The sequence below is a fragment of the Gallus gallus genome, chromosome 11, assembly GCF_016699485.2.
Source record: "Gallus gallus isolate bGalGal1 chromosome 11, bGalGal1.mat.broiler.GRCg7b, whole genome shotgun sequence".
Lineage (NCBI taxonomy): Eukaryota > Metazoa > Chordata > Aves > Galliformes > Phasianidae > Gallus > Gallus gallus.
Genome location: NC_052542.1, coordinates 16,303,517 through 16,328,862, shown reverse-complemented (window position 1 = coordinate 16,328,862; position 25,346 = coordinate 16,303,517). Strand labels below are relative to the sequence as shown.

Genomic DNA, 25,346 nt, shown 5'->3' with positions numbered 1-25,346 from the left:
TAACAAATCCTTGTGACTTTGGAGGATAGCAGGAGGTAGGGAATACAGATTTGAGAACAGAGTGACCACTGAGCAAAACGGAATGGCCAGGATGTCAGCACTGGGTAGGGAAGCTCACAAGGAGCACCTGAACCTTCCCAATCCTTGTGCAGTTGCATGCCAAGGCAGCTCCCTAACAAACCTTACAGGAATTCAAAAGTTCCTCTTAAGGAAGGGCCGACAAAGCACCCATCTACAGACAGCAGACATGATGTAGGTTTTGCACTACTGAAACTTTTTACTACTGAAGCCCTGTAGTCCTGCAGGCCGAGAGAGAAGCGTCCCTGGGTGGCAGTTTTCAGACAGGTTGAAAGATGGGCCTGAAAAGGAGGTTGGAGGGAAGAGCTTGGGTTCTCACCCAATGGTGAGCTTCTAAAAAATGTTCACTAACAATGTTCTCAGCAAAGCAAGTGGGAAAAAAAACCCCAAACCAGCACACGGAGGGAAAATTCCTTCCTCTTGTCTCAAACAGGAAAGTTAAACAGCTACTCAGAGCCCGCTGGATGGGGATCGTCCCATGGGTTTGCAGAGACCCAAATGCAAGCACAGTCTTTTTCTATTAGTTTTATATTTGTATGATCAAATCATAATATCTTTGTATTTAGCCTGAATGAAGCTGACATTTCATTGATTAAAATAGATACAGATGTCAATGAGGAACTAGCTAAATTATTAAAAAGAGCTTAGGGGCATTTTCAACAACTGGGTGGTACAATATGCACAGCAATGCCTTTTATGTATATTGCGTTTTAATGCAAGGTCTCCAGCCTTGGGAGAAACCATCCATGATTAGAATGATTCTTTTTTTTTTTTTTTTTTTTTTTTGACATTTAATGCATCATAAATGCAGAACTGGATTTGTATGGTAATTCATTTGAACAGCATGATATTAGAAAAAAAGTAGATGAAGTAATCAATCACCAGTAACAACTATAAAAACATTTTCAGACTTTCCTTTGCAAGTTTTTAATGATTTGGGATATAAATCCTAACAGAAGAAGGGAAGAAAATTGGTGATATTCAGCATTCAAACCCACCTCACCTGCTTAGTGATTCACGTTTTAATCTAGCAGCTCATCACAGCAGTTAATGTTTCTGTTTTCTGTCTGAAAACAAAAAGCATTGCTATATCTGATTCTTGGCTATGTACCTATAGGTCATCGCTGTTACCGACGACTTACCTACCTATTAAAAACAGTCCTCTTTAGCATAGTTAGTTGAAGATCAACTTTTTAATAGCCCCTGTCCTTCCACCGTAATTGGAGCTTGCTGTTCTGTCTTAATAACAGAGTTCTCCTTACAGGACCACAGGGGTTATATGCATTTGATTTATGACTAGGAAATGAAGGCTTAGAGGCATTAAGTGATGTGTCTGGGATGACACATGATGATTTTAACAAAGGTAAGAAAGAGAGAGCTTCTGTTTTGTAACCACAGTGCTACCTTTTCTCTTTCAGTACTGCGTTGCCCAATGGCAGACATCTTACTGTATGCAGTAAGTCATAGGCTTGTGGTTATGGACACAGATAAATACCCATGAGCCTGTGATTTCCAAATCAGTGGTACTTACGGACATATGTATACTGCCAAGTGAGCCCTCCCTTAAGCAGAGAACAGCATTCAAGACATTTGAAATGCCTGGTTAAGTTTCTTTAGTTTTTCTTCCTAGCAAATCTGCAGCACTGTATTCTGCCCATTTTCCTCTTTTAATCCTCCAACAGGTGTTATTTTTCCCTAACTCATATGGTGGTACAAATACTATCTCTTTTCAACCCACCCCTGTGTAGATAACCTCTGAATGAAACAAAGGTTGTCTTTTTCTTAATCACACCACTTCTTATTGGCTATAGAAATGCATGCAAATGGTAAAAAATAACTACCCAGGTACTCAAATGGCAGTCAAATATCAGGCTTGTGGGAGGTACTTTGGCTATAGCAGGAGGCATATCAAAATCTGTACGCTGTACGATCTTTTGGGCATTTGTGGTATTTCAAAGATCCTCAGGTTGATCATTGCAATGACTGTTTTAATACCAGCCATGAAAATGGTGTGATTCATAAATGCTTTGGAATTTTGAAATGATACGGACTAGGTGAAAAAAAAAAAAAAAAGTTTATATGATTTCCAATTTTAATTTCACCAAAGGTTTTACGATGTCGAATGTTCTCTACTTTACAGATACATCAAAACACACACTGTAAATCTACCTGCAGAGTTGAGGGAAAATGAAGAAACCTCCTATTTATTAGCAGCAAACTCGCTGATTATCACCAGGGACATGTTTAATTCCTCCAGCTTCCAGGCTCTCAGTGAGGAAAAGCATGCAGACCATCAGTCTTTTCCTTGATGTGACAGATGTGCCCTTTCCTTTGAACTCAAGCAAGGGAAGGTTGCACACGTTTCCCATAAAACATTTTGGCACCTCCTAATGGACCGGTGTTCAGAGATGGTAGAAATACTTCTTCCTGAGATGCGCTACTCGTGCGTGGTGCTCAGGGTGAGGATGAGCACCAGAACTGACAGCAGGAGGGAGTTACTCTCCAGACCAGGTTATGAAAGACTTCAGATTGTCTTTCTCTGAAGCTCTCTGATTACTGGGGGACAATCACTGAGTATCTGCTACGTGGACAGATAATAGCACTCAGCTCTAAGCCATGGCATTTTAGTTCTGTTTCCTCTGCCCATGCCGCATCACACTCTAATCCTTTAAACCTAAGTGATTCAGCTTTTATGCAACATGCATTGGGATTGACACAGGAACGATCATCCACTTGGAATTAGTTTCCTTGTGTACTGTACATTAACAGGTGCGATTTTCTGGAGTCCAGAGGAGATGAGCATTGAAAACTTAGGGAAATATAACTGACGTTAATTTCTAGGTGCAGCCTTTGTGCAAGGAGACAAGTGAAAGGACATGGAAATTTGTGCATTATGTATCATTAACCTTACTATACTTTTCTATATCTGATACATGGTCTGCATATTTCCTTGGCTTTAGTAGTATTTTGCCCTTTTGGCCATTTTTGGCTTTCATCGAACTCGGCAAAGGAAAACCAACTTATAAAGACAATGATGGAGAGAAGGGAGGAAAGCATTGTCCCCAGTATGTGTGACTCAGTCTTCTGAGACAGTTTGTGGTGCATCAGGAGCCTGGATCACAACTGGCGTTTATGAAGGCTGGGATGAGCAAGCAATGTGTTACACAAGTGCTTAACAAACCAAGGGTACCCACAGCCTGATTTACCACACGCTCCTGTGCGAATGCTATCATTATTCCACTGGAATCAATAATACTGCAACTCGCTAAGGCTTGAATAACGAAGAGGTGAATCTAGCCCTTTACTGTCAATTTAATTATCCATACAAACTAGGCATTTGGCAAGAAAGGCCATTTCTATTGCTCCATAAAGACAAATTATGAAGGAATAAACAGGAACATGAGGCTAACATTGCTGGACTGAATAAAATATTGGCATAAATCCTGAAAGTTTACCTTGCAATATGCGATGTGATAATTGAACTAAGAAAAGAAGGCTAAGCTCTTCTTTATGTCCAGTGAATAACATGAGAATATGAAAAGATGCTGAATTTCCATGTAACGAGGCTATCTAAATCCAATTACAGCCACACATGTGAACCACTAAGTACTGACTTGTAAAATGCTCCTTTCAATTTCATGCCAACTATTTTGCAAATAAACGAAAAAAATATATATTTTATTGAACAGAAGAACTCATACAGCACAAACAAAAAGAATGTGGGAAAGGACAGGTGTATACATTGGCTGAGTGTTAGAGACTGAATCCCCACGTGAGCACAAAAGGCCTCAACTGACAGAAAAAAAACCACTATGCAACCATTGAGTGATGAAATTGCACCAACTGCACATTCAGTGCTGGGCTTATTTCTAAGCCAATGAATGGAAGCAGTATAGGTTTTTTAGGTGAATTTATTTCATTCTTACTTTTTTTCTCCTTTATATGCTTATTTTTTTCAGTGCATTCATATTTCCTTAAATAATTATTTTGATGTACACCTTTGTTTTCTGTCTTTTAAAGCCTGAAATGCATCATCTGTTACAGGTGCCAAGGAAAGTAATTATCTTTGTACCATATTTAAGTATTACAGAAAGCCCAGTTGGGAAGCAAGGAGAATATTAACAACACTCCCTTTATTAAATTACATACCTGCTCCCTGCAGAATGATTGGAAGACTCGGAAGTACATACAATTTCCAAGCATACATCCTATCACTTGGTAAGACTGCCTGTTATAAGCAGACATAATTACTCTTGAATATATATAGTCTGGAATATACATACATATACACACAGTTCTGTCTCCAGCAGTTTTTTGCTGTTCTAATGGAGAAGCACTGTTAAGTAAAAAGTGCACAATCAATTCAGATAAGCACGACCAACCCAGTAGAGTCTTGGCCAACCTCCTCTGGTTTCTTAGTATAAAGGCACCTCCATAGGGTCCAACCAGTGTCTGTGCAGCCCCCAGTACAACATCAGAAACCTTGGAAAAAGCAGAAAAGGGCTTGTGTGCCCACTGCAGTATTTCCACTACAATACCTTCCTGCTGCCCAGCAGTATTTAGGCTACCAATTTTCTGTGTCAGAGGTTGGATCTACATGGTGGGCTTTCTTTGCATGAACTTGTTTAGGCCATTTCCAAATCCTGGCCACCACAATGAGTTCCAGAGTTTTATTACGTGCTTGGTGAAAAAAACACTTCTATATATCTATGATTTGTATATATCTACTGCTTGATACAGGACTCTGCCATAGTTAGAAAATGTAAAATCACAGGTAAGCAAGATATTACAGCCAGTGATTTTTGCCAGCTTTCCCATTTTCTACAGCAGTTAACAATTACAACATCTAGACACTAATGCCATAAATGACTTCATTATCCAACTGTCTGGGAAAAACCTGTTCACTGAGATGGATGCCTCTTACCAGATTCTCCTCTGCGTTTCAAAGGGACATGGCAATAGCTGCACCATCATAGCCACAAAGTTCCAAGCCATCCGAGTAGATCTCTGCTGTGAGTATTTAAACTTGAATTCTGTCAAATAATATATAGCCAAGATTGAGGCTTTACCCCTGATTTATGCAGGGTTAGGCTTAGCCTGTCTGAGAGTTACACAACAGCATGCAATTGCCTTGTCCCTGGAGCTCTCTAGAGACCAACCGCTTCTGCTCAGCTTGCTTCTCAGCAGCAGTATGTTGCCCGTGTTGAAAAAGGGGATGAGAGGCAAGTTTAAGACATTATCATAGAATGGTAAAAATAATAAAAGGGGGGAAACAATGGGGAAGAGACAGGAAGCTTATTCACATCAACAAATATATAAAGCATATGGAAACTGCATGAAGGGCATGTAAAAGAAGCTGATACGACCAGATGGCTAAGGAGCAAGGAGAGAGCAATTCCAGAAAGCGAAAGGGAACTAGAGAATGAAAAAAAAGAATAAAGATTTCGATGTTAATTCTGAATAGGGCAAATTCAAAGGGACCTTAACAGGAAAACTACAGCTATAGTTACAACAAAGTAAAAAATAGATATAAAAGCAAGTCAGCAGAGGTTTGAACTGATGCAGAAATAAGTCTTTCACACCTGGAGAGAGACTTCAGTTTTGTGGTCTCAGCATTAACAGTTTTAGATGTTGAACTATTAAGGAGGATCTGTGTTGGATCTTCTGCACAGATACTGGCTTGGTTCTGGCTGGCAGTGAGGCCCTGATCTATCTACAGACAGAGCTCCAAGCCTCCGTAAAGCAAATATTAGGGTGCCCAGTACTGAAGTTGAAGTCGTACACTGTAAAAAACATGTATTTCCTGCTAGATAAGACTCAAATTACTGAATTATGTATAATATTTACTCACTGATTTGCATTTATTCACCTCCTTGTCAGCTGGTTTCAAAAATGTGACCTTTAACAGTACCACACAAGGGCTTCACAAGGTGAGAAGGCAATGCTAATTGGTTTTATCCTTTTGTGAAACAATCCATCCAAAGTTAATTAGAATAGGTTTGCTTTTTCTTCGCAAAAGTAATCCATAAGAAAATCTGATAGGCAGAGCAAGCCTCTTGCACAAAGGTGGTAGGATTTAAGTGATTTTGAGCTATGCTCCCAGAACAGAGTTGCCTTCAGGCATCTATCTGGCCTTTTTCAGTGGATGGCATAATTAGGACCTGAGTGTAAACCCCAGTGGTGATGGCTGATAAGAAGTTAATCTTTTGGGCACCACATGGGCCAAGGGAGATGTACCAACAGGTCCAATTAGCAAAGGCTTCCCATCCCAGACTGTGCCACAGCATTTCTCAGCACTGATAAACAGCTGCAGGAACTGCTTCTGAGGTGTCTCACCTCAGCAGCGCAAGGGGAAGTAGCCCAGGGCAAGCAAAGGGCTCCAGCTGTACCTTGTACCACCAGCTGCAAGCAGTGGAAACACAGCTCTGGGGTACAAACTCCTAAAGGCTTTTCCATGGAGCATTCGTATGCCCAGTGGGGCACGTAAATCCCATAGATGTACACAATCCTGTGGCAATAGGATTCAGGTTCAGGAGCTGCAGCCACACTGGGTACAAACTCTGCCATTTCTTATTGAATTAGGAATGTCACCAAGGGTACTTGTCATTAAGATCTGATCACAGGCCACTTGAACCCTCTGACTGAAGCTAAGCAAGCAGAATACGGGTCAAACTCATGTCATCTCAGCTTTAGACAGAGGCAGCCCAAGACCTACTGGCAGTACAGAACCCAAAAGCATTACAGCAAGCTCAGCCCCCACAGCCGTGCATGAGAAGGTGAGAAACGTGTCACGTGTTGTTTCCTATCATCCGTACAGCAGAGAGGGGAAAGTTCCTGGTTGCTGAAAAAGCAATGAAGATTTGCAAAGATCTTACTCTCTGCAAGACAGAGACCCTTTCTTACTCAGAAGGAAAGCACCTTCCTGGCAGCCAGAGACGTGCTGAGGCCCAGCATCCGTGGACACAACAAAATTCCTCTAGGGATGTTAAAAGAGCAAATCCCAGTCTCAAGAGGAATATAGGGCATCAGAACTGCTCCTGAGGAGTTTGACTGGTGTTGCCAAGATGACCACAACAACATGGCAGAAGTTAACAGGGATTAAAATTGTTTTATTAAGTAGGTTCACCAGAATTTACTTATTAGCAAACCTGATTAGTCGGAGACTGTCTCCATGTTCTTACTCAGTTGCTGCCTGCTGCCTGCTGAACAGACAGAGGGATGCTGGAGAGATTATTGCTAAGCCCTTCCCCCTTCCCTCTCCCCTCCTCTTCCAGGACCACACTGACAGTCCCAGGGGAAACAGGAGAGGCGGAGGGGGCAGGATCCTGCAGCTCTCGCTCAGCAGATTTCACCACGAAGCTCCACGAGCCCAAGAAGAGGAGCTGCCACTTAGGACACTGACTTCTGTGCAAAGGATCTATTAGTACAACATATAATATATGAACACATATGAATATTTTCCCCTCCTAGAGAAAGAAGGAGCGAAAGAGAAAAGAGACTGCGATCTCCAGAGTGCTATAGCAGTTTTTGGGTTGTGGTTGGTTTTTTTTTTTTTTGGTAATCAATACCATTAAATATCCCCAGGTCTTTCTGCTGGATTGTAACTCAGCTGACCAGTTTGCAGCATGCATACTTCACCTGCGGGGAAGCCAGGCAGTGGGCTGCAGCCCGAGGCGCGGTGGTAAGTAACTTGGGGGAAGTTTCCTTGGGGTTTTTTGTAGTTTGCTGCCTTGGAGTAACGAATGCCTGTGAATCTTCGGAGAATATGAACAAAAACAGGGATTTGTTCCTGAGAGGAGGAAGGGAAGGGGGGTGTCCCTGAGCTGGTAGTTTTCTTTCTGTCCTTGTAACAAAGTTTTCTACAGGATGGGCAAACGTTTCCTGTATTTTCTCAGTAATTTGCAGTGACGTGAGACCGAGCTGATAAGAATACTTGTCATTTACAAAGCATTTTACTCTTAAAGCATTACACAAACGTGCTAGTTAATCCTTGCCGTGGCTCTGAGAGGCAGGCAAACAGGCGAGCAGTGAAGGAAACGGGAATTACAATCTGAGCATTCGAGTTAAAGCAATTAAGAACTTTGCATCCAGCTGATGGCAGGTAATTGACCGCTCTAATAACTATTAAGCAGCTTAGTTAAGTTAGTGCGTATTCAAGGGTTTACGGAAACTAGAGAGCCATGCGACAACCGCTGGAAAATGAACAATCCGGCAATGAGTGAGAGATGGTGAGAGCAGAGCCCGATCTGTTCGCGTTTGGATTTGCAGGCATCCGACCCTTAGCGATAATTATGAACGAGGCTTTAGCTCTCCTCTGTGCCTGTGTGTTGCCAGACAACCAATGAGGCTGCAAAGCAAATCGCATTCACAGGCTGCAGATTTCAGGAGGAGGCATAGAGGTGACTTTTACTTACAAACACTCATTAAATCTGTGGTTCAGGGAAGTAGCCCGAAGCACCCTTTCTCCTGCAGTAACCTCTACTATGTTTTCTCCTTCTTCACCCATCTTTTGGCTGGCAGATAACCCTGGTCTGATGCCATTTCGGATGTCCCAGTGAGAACTCTTAGAGATGCCTATTCTCTCTGGAGGCAGCGACCAAGACTATAGTAACATTAGCTACGCTTCTTGTAATTCCTTGAGCCATTTCTTTCCTGTCTCCGTTGAAACTCCTTCTGTCAAAGGGGTCCATTACCAAAGAGCCAGGAGGATTTACCGCCCTGATCAAGCCTCTGCAGTCGATCTAAAGACAGAAATTATGATAAATGTTGGAGGCATCAAGTACCTGCTACCTTGGAGTACTTTAGATGAATTTCCCCTGACCAGACTGAGCAAACTTAAGTTTTGCAGCAGCTACGAAGAAATTATTCAGCTGTGTGATGATTACGATGAAGACACCCGTGAGTTCTTCTTTGACAGGAACCCCAATGCTTTTGGGATGATTGTCAGCTTTCTAGCAGCAGGGAAGCTGATGCTCTTAAGAGACATGTGTGCCTTGTCTTTCCAGGAGGAGCTGAGATACTGGGGGATTGAGGAATCCAACCTGGAGAACTGCTGCTTTCGGAAATTATTTCAGAAACTGCAGGAGCTGGCTGAGGTACGGAAAGAAGAGGAGCTCCGGAGGAGCAAAGAAGCTGCGTGTGTCCTGGATGAGAAGACCAAATTTGGACAGTTTATGAACAGACTCAGAGATATGGTAGAAAATCCTCAGTCGGGACTCCCAGGCAAAGTCTTTGCTTGTCTGTCCATCCTCTTTGTGGCCACCACAGCTATAAGCCTTTGCGTTAGCACAATGCCAGACTTAAGAGCTGAAGAAGACAGGGTAAGTAAGTCCTCTTTAACTGATCTGACTGTAGAATTTGAAGAAGTGTGCCTGCTTTGCTAGGTATGCATCCTTAAAAAGACAAAACAGATGCAGAAAATCCACAGTGATGAGCTTCGAAACTGCCCTGATAATGGAATTTTCTACAACAGAAAATGCAGTAATAGCTGGAAGTACTTCTGTCAGTTTCAAAAGGATGTTCAATTAAGAATAATTTTAACAAAGGAATTTACTAATTGTGAGCTTTGTCCTTCTGGACAGAACTCTATCACACAGCATTGGGTTTCCTTCTCAAAAAGCAGTTGCCAGCATAAGTTATAAACTTCTTACACCGAGACTCTCCAACTCACATTGAGGAGTTTTCAGCACATTTTACTCTTTGGTTATAAGCAATCACTCAATAACAGCAAAAGAAATATTTTCTGTAACATTTAGCACTAATGTCAAATATTAGCTGAACTTCTAACCACATATAAACCCTTTTCAAGTAGGTCAGCTGCAGTAATTCAGGGCAAATTGTCCAAGCCTGTATCATACATGAAGGATCTTTTCTATAATACTGCTGTATTTCAGCACTGTAAAGATCTGTTAGGCCAATTATAAAATGGAGGAAAGTAAAGGTCTAAAGTTATTTCAGCTGTAGGAACGCCCAAATTTATCAAATAGCTTCAACTAATCTGTTTAATTAATCCTTCACTTCATTAGCAAACTGTCCTTCTGAAAGTGGTGAGAAAATAAACTCCCTGCCCAGTGAGATAAGACACTCCCTAAAGTATTCTGCATTGATGAATAAAGACATTTTCACATTTATAGCACATTATGGTATGCACCACGCACAAATATGTACCTATTTTATTGCTCAAGCAGTAATTCAAGGCAGCACAGTCACAGCAAGGATATGTTCTGATATGTGATGTCTTTCAATGAAACTGAGGACTGAATATTAACTTGCATTTGCATAAGAAGACTATTAACTTTCAGCAGTAAGTCTGCTGCTCTCGCAGCTTTTCACAGCTATTACTTTTGGCAGAGAAAACCGATACCCTGCTCCAGTGCTTCTTCCAAGGAAACACTTGGAAGATAGCACATCCTTCTTAGAGTCAGATGTAGAAGCATTACAAGCCCTGCTCTAGGATGTGCTTTGTACCAACTTTGTTAATGGGAGTTGCCTGATGGATTTTATTGTCGTTTTCCAACCGCTGCAGAAAAAGCTTTTGTGAGTACTTGCCATGAAAAAGAAGCACGTGCTATTTCAGACCAGCACCGTGTAATACGTTGTGTGCTTTTAAGAATTATTATCTGTGCTTTAGAAAGGGAAGGATTTTCAGGTTTGTAAGCGAATCTGGTCGCTGAAGTCTAGCTGCTTTGCACGGATCCTCTATAAAGCACAGATAACCACTGCCCAGAGATCTGCATCCATATCACTACTTTAAAGACAAGAAGACTGGACTGGAACAAGCTCAAGAGTGGGAATGCTTACAGTGCAGGGGAAAGCAGGATGGCTGAGCTTGGTCCTAGGAACAGACTCGTCCAATTGTTGGACACATCTCACAGTTTACACTTAAGGCACCAGAACAGTGCACCTCTTTGTGGGGTCCCAGGAGCACAGAGCACAGTATTGAAAGCCCTGTTATTTGAACCATTTAAAGTTATGCCAGAGAAAGCACAGGGGAGTATGTGAGATGTACTGCTCACATCTTGTGGAAAAGCAGAATATGAACTACCAAATATTTTCTATCTCCAAATTTTTAGCCTGCGACACCTAACATTTTCCTACTAGGATTTCAAAAGAGCATTTTAGCTACAGGAAAGTAAACCACTCACAGAGCTTTAACTGATTAAAAACACCACTTCTCAGTTGTGACTGAGTCACTCCCAGGGGAATTGCAGCTCTGCATGGAGATTTGTTACTCAAACCTGGTTAGTGGCTGACCTCTGAAAGCGACTCCAGCATGAGGATACATGCACCAGCAACCTGGGACAGGCATGCAACACCTCAAGTTTTGGTTCTGTGGGCTGAACTTAAAAATCCCACGATATCCTTTTGCCCAGCAACAAAAACAGTCAAACTCCTCCAATAAAGTTTCTGAACGACCTGCAATTCCATCCCTGAATCTAAAGATGCCCCAATCTGAGGTTTATTCATTTCTGAGCTGAAGTTTGGTTAAACCTCTATGCATAAAGGTGCTTAGAGGTATTGTAAGGATCCGTATTCCAATGTCACTAACACTGGAAATGGAATGTATCCATTCTGAAATACAAACAAGAAAGGCTTTACCTCTGGTGCGTTTGTACCACTCGGGACTCCTGTTTCAAATCATCACAGCCACACTAAGAGGGAGAGAACCGGCTGGGTTCCAGCCCAAGAACAATTAGATTCAAACAAAAAAAAGAAAAGGAAAAAATAATACCAGGTGACTTCTGTTTCACTCAGAGGCTGATCCCACCCTGCAGGCACGTGAAATCACTCGTTCCTTCAGCAGGTGCAAAGCCAGGGCTCACTCAGAAGGAAGAAAAGCTGCCAGGAAGAAAAGCAAACAGGAGTCCTCACCATCCGAGGGAAAGTGAGAACTCCGGTCTCTGGGAGAGGGATGGCAAGGAGCCAAGGCAGGAGCATCTGCACCGGGGAAGCCCATCACCCTGGCAACCGCAGGGAGGGACGGAGCCATCCGCATGGGTAGCGCAGGGCGGGGGATGGCTTACAGATAGGAGCACAGCCCAAAGTCAAATAAAGAACGAGGCAGTGGAACTGACACCGTGCACATCTGCCAGAATAGTTCAAACGGCGTTAGAAATAGGAAGGAAAAACAGAGAGACGAGCAAACAGTTCTGTACTATGTATGGTGTAAGTATCTGATGTGAATCCCAGCCCAGAGGGAACAGCCCCAAGCAAAGGAGGCTGAAAGTTTGGGAAAAGTCGAAGGGGTAAATCTGTGAGTGATCTCAGGTCTGAGTCTGACCATGAAACAGATGGATGTGCCGTACACAGTGCTAAGGGAAGAGGTCTCATTAGCATGACTTAAGGCTATCTGTGCATAAAACAACCAAGATTTCACATCCCCCAACACAGCTTTACCTATGTACAGCTTTATCTATGTATTTGTGTCCATTCTTAAGGGAAAGCAAACTGTCTTCACTAAGGAAACAAATACGGCATCACCAAAATGTAGTAATCAAGGCATATGTGTATGCAGGGGTAGACAAGAAATCATACTTGGGGGTGAGGAACTCTCACTGTTATTGATCCGAACAGGTATTGCAGGCAGTATGAGAGAAGTGCTGAGCTGAACCACAGACTGTGTGTTTAGGGTAAGAGAGCTGAAGTGATACAGCTACAAAAATTCTCTGCCAACGAAGGAATTAAGATGAGCTCATTGGAGTCGAGGCAAAAGCCTCCCCGAAAGTCAGGCCCATGTTAGAGGTACAGCCAAGGTCCAAGAGGTGCAAATGAAGTAAGCACTGCTCAGCACAGATAATCCAAAGGGAAAAAAACATCATTACACCTGTGAAATATGGAACAAAACCAGCACAGAAGGGCTCAGACAGGACTGTGCTTTGAAGCACCCGTGGGATTTTCTTTTGGAGGAGATTTCTTTTAATGAGTCCCCAAAATTGGCATTCTCTGGAGAAATGACTCAGCAGAAAAGGTGCAGCAAGGTCTTTTCCTCAGGAAAGACAAGCAAATTAGGGTCAGTGAAATAAAAGAAAGAAAGAACCCCCAGACATTCCCATTAGCTGTACCCCAGCACTGGTGCAACCGCAGCTTTTCCTCCTGGTGCAGAAGCTCCCAATGGGTCACACTTACGTGATGTCCTATGGCCCCAGCTAAGAGAGAAGGAAACATCTATCCTCTGTCCTCCAGTGATAAGTGAGTGGTCAGACATCGTTACTACTAATTTTTGTGTTTGCTCATAACTGATCTTGAGAAGCTTGTAAGTGCTTTCTGTCCTGCACAGATAACCTAATGAAACATAACCGACATGCGATGCAACCAGCGTTGTCAGACCTAATGATTTTATCTTGGAACTAAGTATATTCATTTCTGAAGTTCCAGTTCCTGCGATCATTTGATTATGTAGAACTCTAATTCATTTTAAACGAGCATGCTTTTAGTCACTGATTACACTGAGAATCCAGAAAACGTGAAAAAAAAAAGAAGGGAAAAGCAGGCAAACAACAAAGAGCAGATATACAATAAATGGAGCCATTTTTTACTATTTGTTTTTCATTCTATGCCATTATCCTGGAGGCCCTGATTTATGTTTTTCAGTGTTTGACACTGCTGATGCTGTCTGTATCACTGTAAAAACAGCCTACTTGGCTCAGACCCTGGAGGAGACTGTTGAGAAGCACACTTTCTTTAAAAGCAGAGTTTCAGTGCTTTACAGGAGAAAAGGCAAGGATTTCCTGGGAAGACAAAGGAAATCAGACAAGATATTTGCTTCATGAGGGTTGCTATCACCACAGCTAAATGCAGTAATTACAAGAAATCACACTGACTTTGGTTAAACACAAAGTTTGGCTAACTGGTTAAACCACATGAATTTTTGTCAGTGTGAAGGTATGTGCGCTATGGGAAGATAGACATGTGCCAGATAGATCCTCAACATTTAAGCTCTTAAATCCATTGTGAAGACATTATAACATAATGCTCCAACCCTGCCCATAACCTGCAGATAAAATTAAATCTCTTTAGTGCATTTATTAAAGGAAAACTCGAAGGACTTGGGAGTGACTGGAGGAGATGATAATACTTATGGAGAATGTCACATGGAGGTGTACAAACCCAGTCCTACTGCTCACAGTCTGCAAAGATACGGCTCTCTGTCAGGGTGTAATTTGGCCAACTGGTAGAAACAATCACCTGTGGTAAATTGGATATGACAGCTGCATTTTGACAGATACCCCTGGCTACCAATTGTATAGCTCTTAAAGAACAGGGTCTAAGCACTGATCAGAAAAGAATTTTCTAGCTGACTAGCCACGGTAAAATGATTTTTGCTGATTAATATCTTTTTCAATGAGTAGCAGTTCAGAGTACTGTTAATGAAGCAGGGCACTATTCAGAATATACCTGCAAAGCAGGGGTATTTGGCAGTGACTCTGTGTTTAAATGTATCTTCCAATGCAAGGCATAGATCACACAAAGCATGGCCCAGAACGACGTGCTCTGTAGCCAAAAAATTAACAAAGTTCTGACTTTCAGAAACACTTAAAATACTCATTTAAAAGTGTAAGACCAGAAAAGCACATGTCCACGCCTACCTATAAATATATTGATATCTAGACATGCCTTGATATCACCTGGGACAAAATAGGGCATTAAATCTAATACGTACCTCGTTAGTGAAGTTTACCTTGCTGAAGCCCTGCCCTACACAACCAATGGGCACCCGTGGGGTGGATGCTACTGAGCACCTGTATCAGTATACCCTCACTGCCACACAGAATGATTTTCTTTAGAAACTGTGGACACTCCATTCCAGTGAGTAAACGGTTTTTAAAAGCCAGCTCTGCCAGTTCAAGGTCCAATGTTTAGAAGGCACACTCTGACATTATTAGTTCGCCTTATGTTCATCCAGCTTTGGCTGTATCCCAACAGCCATGGGACTCCCAGCTTGCACGCTATCCTGGGGGGACACCCAGCTGCTCCAGCTGCTCTGCAGTGGGCCGTCACCCAAATGCAATGTGGGACAGCACGTGTGCTTCTCACTGGGATTCACAATTTCTTTTCCTGCTTTCAAGTTTGCAACAGCTACAACGGGAAAAAAAACCTCTTTGCTTTCTTCACTAAAGTCATCGCAAGAGGTTCAGCACAGATGACGATTTAATAAATGCCTTCTTTGGGGAAACGGGTATTTCCTCCTGCAGACAAGGACCTCTGCCATTGGAACATGCTATCTGAAACCAGTGCATCCTCCAAGTTCATAGGAGTAATGCATCAAATATTAAAAATAAACAACCACCCAAATTTGTGCATTCTTTAGAAGTTTCTCTTACCGCTACAGTCAAAATCAGAATCTGGTATTCTAGTTCTGGAGATGTTTGAGCAGATCTAATCATTAATTTCACAGCACCAGAGCTGTGAACTGCATATGTTGTGCTTATTCCTGCAGTGTCAGCTCCTCCTCTTAGCACTGGTATTTTTCCTTATAACAGGTTTAGTGCCTGTACGCAGGTACAGAGACAGGCAGCCTCTGCTGCAAAGAACTTGCAATGCAGTGAGGAAAGAAGCAGAGAAGGAGCAGTAATAGGGATAGAGCTTTCATCAGAAGTAAAACTGGAAATTGAGTCTTTCTCCTAAGTCCCACACAGATACCTTGTCATTCTGACTGTACTGTTTCTCACAGTTACAAAACGAAGTCTGTTAAATTTCCTACTAGAGAAAAAAAAAATCAAAGATAATGCCTCCACATCTCTCCCCTAATAAAATGGTCTGGGCTCATCAATCAGATTGAAATGCTTCAGACTGATTCTTACAGTGTTTGCAGAATAAAGACCCCAAGCATAAAAGTTAATTGAAATATGTTATTTTAGTTACATTTACTCCCCAGATGAGATAACCTGTGCCGGGTACAGAGATGATTTCCCCTTCCCTACGTTCTCCGTAATGTCCACATTCATATAATCCCACTATTAGTTTAGTTTCCTCAAATGTACGAGGTTTAGTAATTGTTTTCATAAGTCCAAGTTTCTTACTCATAAAGCAAAGTAAGTGGAAAATTGTTCTGTGATCAGAATACACAGCACTCCTTTAACCAGCTTATCATCCTGTAAATCAGGTTGCAGTCTCTCTCTCAGCAGGCAGTAAACCTTTTGATTTTATTGCATCTGTCTCTAACTATAAATCCCAGGACTGGAATGATCCATCACATGGGGTTTTCAAGTTCTCCCTGACCATCATTTGATTCAGCAGCACAGAGTTTAATTATTCAAATAATAGCAGCAATGCGGTCGCAGTGATTCAGCAGTACCTGCAGCACTGCAGCTGGATCCCCCGGCTCCAGGTATGCAGGGAACACAGACCGGTACAAGACTGCCAAACTGAATTATTTTACTGCCAAAAGAAATGGTAAAAATGCTGCAGAGTGGGATAAGAACACCTGGGAGACGGCTCAGTGTCTCAGCTGCACAAAGAGCTACGCAAAGGTGTTTTGCTCCACCTTAACCACTCTCCAGACTGGTAGACTCACTCCGTGGGCAGGCAATAGCAAGAACTGAAGCTTGCTTTTTCACTATCACATTAGCTTGCATTTTTTCACATAGAGGGCATTCTCTAGGGACAAGACACGGATCAGGATGCAGTGTCCATCTGTAACCTTGAGAAATGCAGCAGACTGGAAGACAGCACCATGCCCAGGAAATATGTCAACCTTGTGCTTAGAGAGGAAAGTTCCTGAGAGTTTTACTTCTACATTCTCCACGTTCAGGGCTGTGTTTTGCTCTGCACGGGCTGTGTGGGCAGCCCCAGGAGCAGTCTGGCTGGGATCAGCCTCTCTGCTAAGTGCTGGGTAGCTGTCAGCTGCACACATCGGCAGAAGGCAGGTTGGTAGTCTGGTTCCATCTGCTGCCATTAAAGTGGACATTGGCCACTGTCTGCAATACGGAGTGTGGATCAGACAGAAGGATCTGGGTGGTAACTGGCTGTATCTGAATGTGGTAAATAACATTTGGACACACCAGGCTAAGTTTAGCAGATGTGGATTGTGACCTTGCATCAGTAATGCTGCCAGGCATTCCTGGTGTGAAAGATGACGTTCTGGCAGCTTGTCCTTCAAATGCAAAGTACTAAGCAGGACCAGGTCTTGCCTACCAGTATTTAAGGACACTCTTTTCAGGCTCCACTAGAAGTTTAAATTAGAAGAGTCAAGTATATTGCTTTACTGAGCTCCTTCCCTGCTCCATTTTGAGTGACCGTTTAATGTTTTCTGGGTAACTGAACACCAAAACCGCCTTCACTCAGAAGCAATCACTGCTGCATTAGGGTGGATATAACTGGGAAGAGGTTCAGAGCCTTTCTGTCCATTGCTCATTTGTTTTATGATGATAAGCCAGCTGCTTTCCATAAAGGTACCCCACAAAGAACAACATTTGCATGCAGTGATTCAATCATGACTCCTAACTCAGCTCAAGGACTTTTATCAGCCTAGCTTCATAAGAAATGCTACTTGCCTTTCTCAGAAGTATGCTGTATAACCAACACGTGTACACATTGCTGATGTAGATGGTGATTTCCTATATGAAGTTTTGAAAGTATTACTCTCTGCAGGGATGATGTGATTCTGAAATAATCCATATACTGATCTAGCAGTGCTTATTAGCAAAGTGCTCTACAAGCATTGGTGCAACTTGGGCCATTTAGCTAGGAAATGGACGATAGGAGACAAGAAACACATAAAATCACTAACATCATCATTAACTGCATTAACTAGCAGGCATAGAAAGGAGACCATAAGCTGCGCTGCAGGTTTGCCTTTTCTTTATCTCAGGCACCACTCTTTATATACTGTGGGAAATCCCAAATTACACACTGTGGAAAACGGGTTCAGAATGCTGCCAATGGACTTCCACTGAGAGTCATCCACAGGAAGGGCAGAAAGTTGGTATCCATGGCCACGATACAGAGCAATCGGGTATATAACATTGCTGTTCAGAAACCTACCAAATACTGCCAGCTTGCTGGTAAGCCAACAGCCATTACCTCACAGTCAACATCATGCCACTCATTTTCATGGTGCTCTACAGAGGACTACAAAGAATGGATCTGTTCCAACCAATACTGGTGAGGGGACCACAGGCAAAGCCTGAAACCCTTCCTGCCGGTGTGCAGCACAGCTTGCATTGGCCAACATGCCAGACTTGGGTTCAAATGTTCAGAAACCTCAGACTATTTTATGAGATGGTTCTACAGTGTGCAATGTCCAAAATATACACTTTCACTGTTTTGTGTTTGCTTCAGCATTTATCTAATAATACCTTGCAGTGGGTTAAAGGGTAAACATCCACTTCAGAAGGTACTGAGGTAAATCTTCAGTGGTAGGAAATTAATTGGCCAATCAGGTAATGATTCAGAACAGGTTTTCCCTATCATATTTTAATTATAAAATGCTTCAGATTGCAACCAAGTGAGTCACAAATGGCCAGTGCAGAGCAGGTCCTGAGGGCATGAGAACAGCTCCCTGGTGCTCTCATCTAGTTATATAAAAATGAGTTTATAATAGCAACTTTTTTTCTTGTCTATAAAGTGCAACCAAGTACAATGCATCTGAAAACCAAGGTGGATGGATGAGGTATTTATTCCTTAAGGGAGGCTCTGCTTCACTCTGCCTGGGCACTGCTACCATTATTAGTGCATGTACAGACATTATTTTCACAAGATGAAATTTATATCTGTTGTAAAATATGATAGTGCTGCATAATTTTGAGATCTGGTTTTATTTACTATCCTCGTTGTCATTATGCTGTAAGTAATGTTTCCTGGTCAACTAAGAGGGCACCTGGCTGGAAATTTATATTATTTATCTGATCTAGTGAGTGGCACATATCTTAAGCTCATTTAACTTGAATTCACAGCTGGGGAATAAATTTCACTCCTGTAAACTCACCTGTGCAATTGAGGTTTAGATGCCACGCACCACCCTGGCATCAGAGGGTGCTGAATTCTTGAACCTCTGATCCTATCAAAAGAAGGTATTGCATGAAAGCTGCAGGAAAGCTTTCTGGAATCCCAGAAATATTTTTCCACTATTAGTAATACTACTTTCTTCTCACTGTTCCTACAGAGATCCGTTTTGCTTAAGCTTTTGTTTCTCAGGTTGTCAGGATGGGCACTGGGCTAATGAGACTCGGCACAACTATTCTTACTTTTTATTATCAGCCTTTTTCTTTTTTCATATCTAAAGAGGCTTTAATAAAAGCATCCTAAAATGAGCATTTTCACTGTAGCATTATAAACATCCCAGTACATAATAGGGCCCAGAAAATGAACCATTACCTTATACAGCAGAAAGCAATAATGAAAAGGAACTATGAATTGCTTATTATCACGGGTGCTACGGAACTTTGAAATGGCCACTTTACCTCTTTGAGGTGGTTTATAAATCTAAGAAATCATTCAATATTTCAGCCATCAGGCTCGGTATATAGCTTGTTACATACAAATCACTGTGTCCTTCATTGCTGAACCTAATGTTCTTTTCATACGTATGATCAATACCAGGCACTCTTTTTATTACGCTTATGCCATACGTTGTAGAATTTCAGCTGGAGACACATTCCATAAATCCTGATAAATTCTTGCACTGCTCAGAAGTAAATCTGCAGGATGTATGAAGCGTTGGATTCTCACTGAGTGCTAGCTTTGTTCTAACTGATCTCCCATCAGAGTCCATGACAGTCAGTACTAGCTGATGCTATAACAGTGCAAAGCAGCTCAGGTTCTGTTGAAAAATCCCACCCCAAAACAATTTGTGTCCAGTTATAAATAAAAGCTCATCTTTCCCCCACACTCATGGTCAGTGCTGCATTGGTTTGCAGCTTTTATAATTTCTACTACACTGTGATACAGAAGAAAGAAGTTGGTGGTAAATTTGATACAAAAATAATAGTCCAGAATTCTGCTCTGGTTAATGTTTAGAGAAACAGAGGAAGATTTTGTTTTGCTTTGCAGTCATTGATCATGAGAATTTCCCAAGTATGTTTGCTTTGTTCAGTGAGAGGCAATATATAGAAGCTGTTGTGCCACAGAAACTCCTTTATTGGCCAATTATGCAAAACACCTCTTGTGAAGCAGAATATTTGGCAAGCTGACAGTTCACTGAAAGGAGCTGAGGTCCCAGGGGAAGCTTGGGGTAACGACAGCAAATGTGAGATCTACCATTGACATACAAGTACCTGTATTTTGGAAAGAATATGGTAGCTGAAGTCACTGTGTTACTCCACCAGCTCTTTGTACAACAAAATGGAACACAGAGCACTCTGAGGTCTGAAATTATCCAAAATACTGGAGAAACAGAAACTAGCCTTGGTATTTAGTATATCTTCCCCTCTTACTATCCCAATATTTGCAACTTCTGAATGGGATATTCAAAAGAATCAAGAATCTTCAAAATGACTGGTGTTAGAGAGGGATATTCCATATAGACCATCTCACACATATTACATAATAAACACAGGTATTCCTAATATGTAAAATATTCTCATATAAGTACACTGGATAAAATTTATCTCCCAGTATGACATCAGTGAGCCTGTTCTCATCAAATCCTACAGACCTTGGCTCTTCCACTCTCTTTCCAGACTCTGGCAATGGGGAGGCAGAGAAAGAGGCATGAAACGTTTGTGTCAGATGTTGCATACAGATTGACTAACTAATGGTATAGGTACACTATCTAATGAAGTGAAATAGTTCTGATGGGAGATGATAGCCCAGCTGTGTTATTTCCAGCGATCAAGTTAGTTACCTCCATGTAGAACTACTGTACCACACAGATAAATCAGTTCCCTCTGAAATGAACAGGGCTGGTTTTGCAGCGTGCCTTCACACCATGTAGGCAGATCTGAAGCAAACATATCTTCCTTTTTCCATCTTCCAAAAAAAAAAAAAAAAAAAAAAAGCAAGCAAAAAACCACAAAGCCAAGAATTCACTGCATTTGTGAGTGTCAGAGGCTGTGATACTGCAACTTCTGTTTTCCTCAGCAGAAAGAGACCGATAGACTGATTTGAATCATATCCTTCTACATATATATTTCTCAAGTGTCTTTTGCAAAGTACATAAAAAAGACAAAGTGTGCTAAGAGGGGAGGACTCACCATCCTTTACATCCACAACTGTGCACAAAAGGAAAATAAAATGCACAGTAACATTCTTGAAAAGTTTGCTTTGAAGGATGTTCTGCTGAAAAACAAACACGCCTTTGGGAAGCTGATTGCACAAATTGCTTTCTCTGTACACAAATAACTGAGGATGGAGAGAATAAAGCTCCTAACCAGCTCTTACCATGCCACACTGTGACACTGCATGTTTAGTTCAGATGTAGATTTAGTCCTAGATCTTAACAGTTAAAATTCCCAACAAACAATTTTTTTTCTTGCATTTTTGAAGGAAGGAATAGGGAAAGCTACACATTGATCTGAAAGCAGTGTCACTGTAGATGTGTAAAGGTGGATAAGTAGCAGATGTAGTGGAAATTCAGCACAGTTAACAAAAGGTAAAATAAATCTTGATGGTAATGATGAATAATTCAGTAGTATGACCAGAGGAGGGTGTGTGCAGAGTCCAGGCTGCACTGTACGAGCAACTCAGAGCTGAGACAAAGTGAGCACCTCATAGCACAACTGCTGATCACAGGCAATCTTATCAAGCCAAGTCAGCAACAATGCCAACACCACAGCACTCCGGGCTCTGTCAAGGCAATGGCTTCAAATAGGGCTATAACCTCATCATAACAGTAGCAGAACTGAGTCTCTGAGATTTTTTTTTTTTTAAGTGAAAAATTATGATTTTGACATTTTACTGTGCAGAAAGATGGAAATCCCCAAAGAGTGCTACAGAGCTACGTTGTTCTGAAGGCTAAGGCAGGTAAAATAACAACAGTAATAATAACATACAGGATGCACGACAGTTTTCTTTGAGGAGTCTCAGCCAATGATCGTAGCACGTGAGAATGCCAGAGCTACAGGATATAAACAATTCCTGAACAAAAAGAGCTGCTCTCTCCCAAGAAGAGCTGTAATTCAATGCAAAGGGACACTCTCAACAAACATCACATTGTAATGCAGAGTGTAACTGAACGCTGGGACAAGTTTAATTAGTAATAGGGGTATGTGTTTTCCTCAGAGCTTTTAATCAATACTGCTTGTGAAACGTGGCTGCGAATGGATAATACTGTATCAGGAACTGTTCCTGTATTCTCTTGTTTACCAAAATAATCGGGAATTAATTTACATTTTCCTCCTCATTTCACTGCAACAGACCAAAGCAATTTCATTTTTTAAGCTCGGGAAAATTAAAAATAAAAAGTGATTCTGAGGAAGCAAACTAAAGCAGTTCCTTTGATAACAAAAACAGGGAAAGCACTGCTCACAGCATGGGGTCTTAATACAGGGAGAGGATTCTTCAAGGCAAGCTTTGCCGACTGGAGGGGTATTTATTTTCTTTCAGATTGGAGCTACACAATATTTGTTCATATAGAAAGAAACATGATTTGTATATGGTGTAACTGAGCCAAGGATCCAGATGACTTAATGAATAACTCTGAGCCACTTTTAATTGCTCCAGAGTACATAACATTTGCAAAAGCACCACGCATTAAACAGCACCAGAAGTTTGCAGACATTCAAACATTAATCTTTCTTTTGAAGACGCACTAATTTTTGTGCAGACTTATAAATCAGTCAAGTTCAAATATGTTTTTTGAGAGCTGCAAGTGGGACTGATTTGGAACTCATGGCTGTGCATGCAGACTTTAGGGAGAGCTGAGCCTTTTTCAGACTTGCAGAAGAGTTTCATTCATTTGGAAGAAGCAAATAAAACAAGCAGGCAGTACGTCTGTTCATCTGGACACTTCATGTGCTAAATACCCCCTATATGCCATTGAAAGACAGCTACCTGCTAGGTGGGATTTGGTTATTTCTGATGCTGGTGACTTGAGCTGATAAGTGTTTCTGCTCCTTTAATGTTTTTGTATGCTGGTTTGCAGACTGTTCTTTTATTTAATTCTCCTTTTTCTGTGTGTGTGTCAGGGTGAGTGTTCCCAGAAGTGCTATTACATCTTCGTCATAGAGACCATCTGCGTGGCTTGGTTTTCTCTGGAGTTCTGCCTCCGATTCATTCAAGCAAGGAGCAAGTGTCAGTTCTTCAAAGGGCCCCTAAACATCATTGATTTTTTGGCTATTTCACCCTATTATGTTTCCCTCATCTTGGCAGAGGATGACTCAAGTGAAACAGATGACAAGCCAAGCAGCAACACTTACTTGGAGAAGGTTGGGTTGGTGCTACGTGTTTTACGTGCCTTGAGGATCTTGTATGTCATGCGCCTTGCCCGGCACTCCTTGGGCTTGCAGACCTTGGGCCTCACCGTTCGGAGGTGCACACGAGAATTCGGCCTGCTTTTACTCTTCTTATGCGTGGCTGTCACTCTGTTTTCTCCTTTGGTCTATCTTGCTGAGAACGAATCCGGCAAGGTGCTTGAATTCACGAGCATACCTGCCTCTTACTGGTGGGCTATCATCTCCATGACCACTGTGGGGTACGGAGACATGGTGCCACGGAGCGTCCCAGGCCAGATGGTGGCTCTGAGCAGCATCCTCAGTGGCATTCTCATCATGTCTTTTCCTGCAACATCAATATTCCACACTTTCTCCCATTCCTACTCGGAGCTGAGGAAGGAACACGAACGATTGCAGTCTCGGCTGAACAGAGTTAAAAATGCCAATCACTCTGGTGAAAGTGACACCTTCAATGAGACAGACAGCTTGATCCTGGAGGAGCCAGCATCACCCATCAAATACATTTACACAGGAAACTAAGCCTCGCTCTAAAACATTCCCAAGAATAGGATACGTATGTATGTCAACACACAAAGCAAAGCAACAAAATAGGTTACGCCGCTATTTTTCTCTGCCAGGACAGGTATAACAAAGCAGCACAAGGCAATGCAGCTGGCTCCAGCACATCACTACGGAGGTGGAGGTTTTGAGAATGTCGGAAGTCAAAAGTTTATTCATTAATAAATATTCATCCTCCAATAGGACTAATGATAAGATTCAGCTTTGTCTCTGCCAGTTATGTATCTTGCTGAATACCTAATATTGAATGCAGAGCAAACTAAATAGCTTCTGTTGGCACAAAAACACTCATTATTTTATTTGCCTTTGAGTTTCTGATGTTCTTTGCAACACCTTGAGCCAAGCATTAGGAAGGATTTTTTCAGGGCTACGCACCTGTGTTATTTATATAATGCTCATCACCCAGGCATACAGAGGAAGCCTCAATAAATCAGAGTTCTGTATCTAAAGCCACTAATAAGCTAAAATAAAAGCACTATATGTGAAAGCTTTCCAAGTCTGCCTGTAGTCAGATGATCTGTCTCTAAACAACAAATTGCACTGCTATTGTAAGATACATAGTGTTTGCAAGAGAATTTGCTTGAAATGCAGTTGCAGTCTGAGAACTGTGAACATTTCATACTAGACAGGAGAAATTTTCAAGCTTTTTTCATATACTTATTTAAAAAAAAATAAAAAAAACTTACTGAATACATGAGATGGTGTTTGGTTGTTGTTGTTGAATGCTGATGGCTTTTCTAGAAAAAAACGTTATGGAAAATAAAATGACAGCTTAGAAGTATTCACAAGTATAAATGGCAAAAAATGAGAGGAATGATTGCTAAAGGCAGTGGGAGTGATTTCCTGATGCAAATGGGAGATGTCCCTCTTGGCAGATCCAGGTTTAGCCAGAAGAAAACAAATGGACTATACAGAAGTCAAAAATACTACTTCATGGGATATTCCAGATGATCTTTTATAATTCAATCTTTTAGATGCTGTGAATGCAGTTAGTGGAAACTTCCACCAAGACAAGGTCAAGTCTGCACAAACATCAGCTCATGGGTCCTTGGTCTGTAAGCAGTCCTGCTGATACATGCAGAACCGTGACTCACTGGACATTAGGCATGTATTTAAGTACCGAGATGAATCAAGGCCTGAATTGATTTTTCAACCTGATTTCCAGCTTACATTTTTCCATTTCTTAAATCCTACCACAGTCCCATGACATTGCTGTGAAGCAAGGCTCCATGAAGTGACTCTTTGGTTCCATTTTCAGCCTGCGCCATTCTCAGGCAGAGCAGGTCAGAGCCCAGGGGATCCTGCAGGCACTGTGACCAGTGTCCCACGCGGACACACACACAGTCACCAGCAGAGTTATGCAACTTCATGGAGGCATTA

At 41.8% G+C, this 25,346-nt stretch overlaps 1 protein-coding gene across 1 annotated transcript; it reads left to right on the top strand.

Annotated features, from left to right (window-relative positions):
* The first annotated feature begins 7,370 nt into the window (after positions 1-7,370).
* On the top strand, positions 7,371-24,656 carry KCNG4 (potassium voltage-gated channel modifier subfamily G member 4). The gene is made up of 3 exons (XM_425129.7): positions 7,371-7,759; positions 8,599-9,398; positions 23,142-24,656. Exons 2-3 carry the CDS (start codon positions 8,649-8,651, stop codon positions 23,925-23,927), a joined length of 1,536 nt encoding a protein of 511 aa, XP_425129.2. The 5' UTR covers positions 7,371-7,759; positions 8,599-8,648; the 3' UTR covers positions 23,928-24,656.
* The last annotated feature ends 690 nt before the right edge of the window (positions 24,657-25,346 follow it).